The 7,379-nt window shown below is 52.1% G+C and overlaps 1 protein-coding gene across 1 annotated transcript; it reads left to right on the plus strand.

The window, feature by feature from the left end:
• The first annotated feature begins 1,926 nt into the window (after positions 1-1,926).
• LOC125075473 (actin cytoskeleton-regulatory complex protein pan1-like) lies at positions 1,927-4,402 on the plus strand. The gene is made up of 3 exons (XM_047687188.1): positions 1,927-3,013; positions 3,582-3,873; positions 3,940-4,402. The coding sequence occupies exons 1-3, from the start codon at positions 1,927-1,929 to the stop codon at positions 4,400-4,402; spliced, it is 1,842 nt and encodes a 613-aa protein (XP_047543144.1).
• Positions 4,403-7,379: the final 2,977 nt, after the last annotated feature.

Genomic DNA, 7,379 nt, shown 5'->3' on the forward strand with positions numbered 1-7,379 from the left:
GCTTCACCGGGTCCTAGTGGTGGAGTGGCACGCGCGCTTAGCACAACCCACGGCGGGGCAAGCCGCCGCTGTAGCGGCGGTGTTGCCCGTTTTGAAGTAGTGGCTCAACAGGAGCCACGGCGCCCTCAGCTTCTGGCTGACGCAGGTGCTTACCGGGCACGGGTGCTTCGGGAAGTACCTGTGTCGCATAGGTCGGGAGCCGACGTCCCAGTGCCACCATTGTGGTGATTGCCGCGACGATACGGCGATGCATACGTTGGCGGAGTGCCCAGCATGGGCTGAGCAGCGCCGTGACCTCGTCGCGGCCGTAGGTGCTGCGGGAAACGGAGCGAGGCAGGGTGGAGTGCCGACGCCACCTTCCGCGAGGCCGTGATGCTCGCAAAGGAGGCGGCGGAAAGGGAGAGAGAGGCTGCCTCCTCTCTCCCCTCCCGTAACAGACGTACTGGGCGTCGTAGGATGGCCGACCTTCGACCACCCTAGGGCGTGGCCTGCGGACGACAGACTCGGGGCGTCTCGTCGTCCGATCAGCAGCAGGCCTCGAGGCGGCGGCGTTGTGTTCCGCGCGCGCGCCTCATAGTGGAGTCCTGCGGCCGGCGTGACAGCCGCAGTGGGTGACGGGGCCCGCCTGAACATCTGGCGAGCCAATATCCGTCGGGAGGGTAGTGACGAATGCTTCGGCGATACCCGCCCTTCCGACGCAGGGGTACTTTGAGGACACGGGTTGGTTTTTTAGTCAGTAAGAGTCTGACAGTCCCCTTCGCCCTTCCCCCGGGGCGGAGGGACTCCATCGAGGATTTTCCAACTGAAAAAAAAAAAAAAAATAGGTTGGGGTACATGTCAGTCGCCTCCTCGTGGCGTACTCTGGGCAACGGGGCCGGCTTGAGCTTGCTCGCCGGCCACGGCTAAGACTGACGCGGAGGAATGCCGCGGGGTCGCTCCTGGTACTTCTCCGACCAGCGCAGTGGACTGTGTGAGCGGCCTCGTTGGTAAGAAGGGGGGGCTCGTTATGAGCGTCGGAGGTGTGGTCGTACACCGGTGGTCAGCGGTGGAGCCAGTCATCCTATCCGCCGCAGGGCGTCAGCCCCTGGCGCCCGGCCTCCAGTGGCGGACTCGGAGGAGTCCGTCACGTTAACTGGACGGAGGCAGCGGAGGAAAGCGCGCCTTTAGGTGCGCATTCATTTATTTGGCCGCCTCACGGTGGCTGCCGCAGGTGGGGCCGCGCTGGTAAGCCATGGCGTTCCCGTAGCCCCACCATTATGCGGCGCGGTGGAAACCCGAGGAGGTTTTAGTGGGTAGGACAGGGTAAGTCGGATGCCCTGGCACGGGGCCTTAGGCCCCGGTCGAGTCCCACATACCCGTCCCGGTCCCCCGACCGGGCGGCATGCGTAAATGCATTTCCTCCTCGTTAAACTAAAAAAAAAAAAGGTTAGGTTAGGTTGGGTTACATGTCAGTCGGAAGTACATTTTTCAAAATTTTTTCTCCATTTCTTGTTGTAAAAATCTGAAAAAAATACCTCATTCAGTTCTCACTACTAAAATTATTATTCCACATTTCACTTACCTATATATATATTACCTATATATATCCCGTTTTTGTCTGTTTTTAAGCTATTTTTAAGTTTTTCGTTGATATCTTTTTTATTATTGTTTTGATCTTTTTTCCCGTGTTCGACGCGATTGTGGGGCCCTCTGCTCTGTATCCGTTGGCATTTCAATCTCCCGGATCGGCCTATCCGTTCGAGAGTTATCGGCTAAAAACCGAAAAATTGTGGTGTAATATATATATAGAACAGGGAGGGTAAAAATTAAGTAAAAAATTTTTATTGTCAATTCTGTAAGCCTAGGCTCTGGGGATCATAAATGATGCCTTAGAGCCACCCTCAGCCACGTTCTTCCTGAGGGAAGCTGCTTTTTAGCTGTAATAATATGGATACGGATATGGAGACAGCGTCGGATGCCTCGGTCCGGTTCGTCGAATCCGACTCAGGCTCCGACACGGCGGGACCTGCTGCCGACCGCCGCGGCAATTCTAAGAAAAGTGGGCTCAGTCGAGCAAGGATAGAGCTCAAAGCCAATGAAGATGAGGAGAGAGAACTCGCTTTCGAGCGGACCCTCAGAAGCAGGGCGTTTAAAAAAACGCCTGTGGTTGTCCCCGAGCCTGAAGAAGCTGCTTCGTTAGCCAAGGTGGATCCGGCCCTCCAGAGCAACGAGGAGCTCCGCGCAGAGGCTGGCCGTAGTGCACGCGAGATAAGAGAGGTCGCGCTGAAGTCCTCCAACCTCAAAGGAGGCTTCATCAAGAGGCTGAAGGACGCAGCGGCCTCTCTGGAAGGCGTCGTCGAAGCTCTGGCGTCCCGGACGGAGGCCGACGAAGCCCGTAACCTCCGTGCGGATAACAGTCGCCTGCGCAGGGAGATTGACTCCCTCAAGGCGGAGCTAAAGGCCCACCGCCGTGAGTACGCGGAGATGCGTACCACGGTGGCAGCGGCGACCGAGGCGGCCAACACCCCGCGAGGCGCTCCTTCGATGGAGGAGCTCAAGGACTTCATCGTCACGTCGATCGGCGCGGCGATGAAGGACCAATTGGCGGGCCTGGAGGAGCGCCTCCCTGCGAGGATGCAGCGACCTCCATCCGCGGCAGATAAAACGCAGATGTCGCAGGGACCACCGCCGTCTATCTCGACGGCCCACCAGGACGGAGGTGTTGGAGCCCCAGCCAAGCCTAGGAAGGCGGCTCCTCTGGCCGCTCAGACCACGCCCACCGCTTGCCCACCGACCGCACCGGCACCGGCGACGTCCCAAACACCACCGAACCAGGAGACGTCCTGGTCAACGGTGGTGAAGAAGGGCAGGAAGGGGAGCAAGACCACCCCTTCCGACGCTAAAACGCTGCCGAAAACGCCCCAGCCAGCCAAATCGAAGCTGGTTACCCCTCGCTCGGCTGCAATCGTTCTCACGTTGCAGCCGGAAGCAGTAGGGAAGGGTGTCACCTACGCGCAGGCGCACCACACCCTGAGTGAGTGTGCTGCGTGGGGGCCCCAGAGGCACACCCTTGCGGCGACTATGGGCGGAGATCTCTCGCTGCCGAGCATCGTCAACGAAATGCTCGGTAGCGAGACGTGTTGGTCGGAGATGCGCTCCTTCTGCGAGAACGTGATGTCGCAGAAGGAAGCCACGGAGCGGGAGCGGGAAGAGGATGCCGCTGCAGACCCGCTCCGCCGAAGACGACCGGGGAGGAGGAAGAAGCGCTACGCGCACCTTCTCCCCCCGCCTCAATAGGCGTCGCAGGGACTAGGGGGGGTCTCAGTACCCCGACAACCCCCTCTAGGTGTTGGAGGCCCGCATAGGCGGGCCGACCGTCAGGGCGTCACGGTAGCATGCGCAAGCGATCCCGTGGCGCCCGCCGAAAGACGGAGAGGGTACCGCTGGTTTTTTAGTGGGTAAACCCGGCGTACCTGGGCGCACTCGGCGTCCAGGGCTCCGGGGAGTCCCACACCCCCCCCCCCCACCTTCCATCACGTGGGGGAAGCGCGTAACGCGTTTTTCCAGCGAGAAAAAAAAAAAAAAACATGTCAGTCAAAAAGGACAACGAAGTGCTCAACGAACGGAAACTGGCGATATGGCGGTGGAGGTGGGCGCCCCGATGGCGCGCGCTGAAACTGATGACCTTGGCTTGAACGAAGGACTAGCTGCCCGGCCTGTGCGACTCTCCGAGTCGGACTTGTCGGTCTGCAGCATGTTGACGGTGGAGTCGGGAGACATACCACCTAAGAGGCAGAAGGGTGAAAAGCGGAACCACACTGAGAAAAGCTGCTCTGGCTCCGAGAGCGACGCGAGCGTGCAGCTGAGTGACAACTCGGAATCCTCAGCGAGCAGGTGGCTGACCCGCCACTAAGAGGGGGCGTGGTCGACCGCCTACCCACGGAAGATACGTGGGTATAGGGAAGTCGCAGGCGGAGTTCTGCGAGTGAAGTCGAAGGCGAAAACGGATCGCTTCCAAACAGAGGACGCGTTGGCCGCTTACAACGAAGCGGCCAAGTTGGCGTTGAAAGAGAGAGCGGCCTGCTCTAGGAACCGACAGATAGAAGCACAGACCGAAGATGCACCGAAGACGTCCGCCGCTTTGGACGCGACCGTCCAGCAGGCGCTAGACGTGGTGCTCCAGGTTGCCGACAAATCGGGCAACCTGAAGGGTACTTTCGTCAAGGCTCTGAAGACTGCCGCTGACACCATCAAGGGTGCGGTGGCGAAACTCAGAGCTCTGACCATGTCAGAGGAGGTGGACCGCCTGGAAGCTGCTAACGCACAGTTGCCACGGGCCAGTTGGCCGAACTACGGAGAGAGGTGGCTGAGATGCGTAAGAAGCCACAAGACACCAACGGAGAAAACCTTAAGCGCATCATAGAGGAGGCGCTGCGGTGCAGCCGAGAGCAGTTCAGCAACATGCTGAACGCCCGGATGGAGGGCATCGAGCGCCGCCTCCTTCCGGAGCCTCGGTTGCGGCCTCCGCTAGCTGCAGACCGCGAGGTGGCAGAAACTGCAGCTAGCAGCAAAACAGCAAGGGTGTCGGCACCAGTCGAGCCGCCCACTGCCAAAATCGTTGAGAAAACTGGCAAAGTGCCAAAAAAGAAGAAGGAGGCGGCAGCGGCTGCGGTCAAGAAAACCGTACCTCCACCAGCGCCGAAGCCAGACAGCTCCGGAGCATCTTGGGCGGCTGTTGTTCGTCAACAGCCGAATAAGCCGCCCAAGAAGCCTAAGGCGCCGGAAAAGAAACCGAAGGAAAGGCGTCCAGGAAGGAAACTCCGCTCTCCTCGCACCGCGGTGATCACCATCACCCTGAAGCCCGGTGCTGAGGAGAAAGGCCTGAAGTATGAAACTGTCCTGCAACAGGCGAAGAGCCGCATCAAGCTGAGCGAGGTCGGCTTGACTGCGGTGCGCTTCAGGACAGCGGCCACTGGAGCGCGGATGCTCGAAATCCCGCCGGGCATCGTTGACGCGGAGAAGTCGGTGGATGCCCTTGCGGCGAAGCTCCGCGACGTCCTGAGTCCGGACGAGGTCCAGATCCATCGACCGACGAAATGCGTCGAGATCAGGGTCATGGATCTGGACGACTCAGTGACGGCGGAGGAGGTGGTGGCAGCGGTCGCCAAAGTAAGTAAGTAAGTAAGTAAATCTTTATTTGGGACATAAATATTTGACAAACATTGAAGACAAGAAACAAAATATAATAAAACTATAATATAAGTAGGTACAAAAATATATATATATGTATAAAAAAAAATGCAAAACATACTTAGAACCAAAAACTTAATTAAAAAAAATAAATAATAATAATAATAACAAAAATAAAAAGTACTGCTTATGTCCCAAAAAGGTATGCCACTCAGCATAACCTAGGAAATACCTAGAAACTGGTTTTCAGTGGCAGCCTTTTCATCCATGACGTGCAGTGACAAAACTAATTTCTAAAATTTATTACTAAAATGGCAATCAATTTATAAAATCAGACCTGAATTACAAAACAAAAAAATAAGAAAAAAGATTAACAACATAAAACATAAAACAATATACATTACAAAATTATACCAATTTACTTATCCAAAACTTTATTACAACTTTATTAACATTATTCCTTAACCTAAAGTGGACTTAACACTTAAAACGAAAAAAGGCTGTTTTGTGTTAATTAATATAAACTTAGAAGGTCGTAGGTAATCTATCCTAAACTGGAAAAAACCACTTAGTGTTAGGTTAGTTCTCGGCTCAGAGGCCTCCGTGCGACGATGGCGGACGGTCGTATAAGCGTGAACGCAAGAATAATAATTATTATTTAAATACGTAAATATATAAATATCATAGATAATAAATATAAACATTTGACGGCAAAATCGAGAGAAAATGCATAACATAGAAGTATTATAATGCGAAGGTGTATAATTAAAGTAATAACACCATAGTATAAATCGGTAGCGAATTAATATTATAGTGTTATCGTGCTCCCGTCTCGCATCAGTGATCACGCCATAGGGTGTCATGGCGGCCGGTGTTATCTCTAGACGACAACAACAGATGAAGATTTTGAGTACCGGTAAGTGTTGAATGGTAATAACTTAAAGAAGTAAAACAAATTATGTACTTTATTTATTTTGATGTACAACTATGAACAATTATATCCAATGTTATTATTATTATTTTTTATAGACAACGAGTCCTAGAAGCCTACAGTAGGAGCGGACGCGCCCGCAGCCAATGCTGCCTTGGAGTATTAAGGCAGATTTACATTGAGTCAGTAACTGACTTCAGTCCACTGCCGAGTCAGTGCTGACTTCAATATTTTCGGCGTCAGTCCGCTCCCCCGCCACCCGCGCCAGCACAACTGACGCCGTGTAAATGCCCAAGTCTGTCACTGCCGCTCTGTTGTACGGGGACCACGCTTCGTCGCATCGCACGCACCGCATCACAAAATGACGCGAAAACTGAGCGACACGGAAAACTTAAAACTTGTACAACTATACCGTGATAATGAATGCTTGTGGGATCTCAAATCGCAAAATTATAGAAATAAAGAAATGCGTGCAACAGCATTGCAGAATATTGCACAAGAAATGAATTTAGAAGAGTTTGGCCCTACCGACGTCAAAAATAAAATTAAAAACTTGAGGGCAACTTACTACTTGGAACTGGATAAAATAAAAAAGTCCTCAAAATCAGGCGCTGGTGGAAATGTCTATACTCCAAAAGTAAAATGGTTCGAGGAAATGGACGCTTTTATAAGAAATGTATCTATACAAAGAAAAACAACAGTAAGTACCCACAATGTTTATTTATTTTTAGTATTAAAATATAACAAACATAATTTAAAAAATTCTGTTAAACTGCCACGGTACACTTCCGTTCGTCATAAAGTAACTTTTCAATAAATCTCTTTTCTCTTTCGCATTTACGGAATGGTTACCTCTACGTTGATCATTTATACTTATTAATGGAGTTATTTCCGATCTCCAAGTACCTGGTATTATTTGTCCTTCAGAGTCCTCTCTGTCTATACAAGTAGGTGTTATGTAGGAGTAAGAGTTTTTTCGCAACCAATTATGAAGGGCACAGGATGAACAGACGATTGCATCAACTGTATTCAAGCTGGTGGGAATTGCGTTTTCAAACACACGGAATCTTGAAACTAGAATTCCAAAAGCATTTTCCACTATACGCCTCGCACGAGATAACCTATAATTGAAGATTTTTTCACCGGTAGATAGTTGCGAACCTGGATACGGTTTTAATAAATAAGTTTTTAACGGAAAAGCTGCATCGCCAACAATGATTCCATCCATTGGCAGTAATCCATCTTCTAAACGGCGATAAATCGAAGAATTTTTAAAGAC

Source organism: Vanessa atalanta, chromosome W (assembly GCF_905147765.1).
Source record: "Vanessa atalanta chromosome W, ilVanAtal1.2, whole genome shotgun sequence".
Taxonomy (NCBI): domain Eukaryota; kingdom Metazoa; phylum Arthropoda; class Insecta; order Lepidoptera; family Nymphalidae; genus Vanessa; species Vanessa atalanta.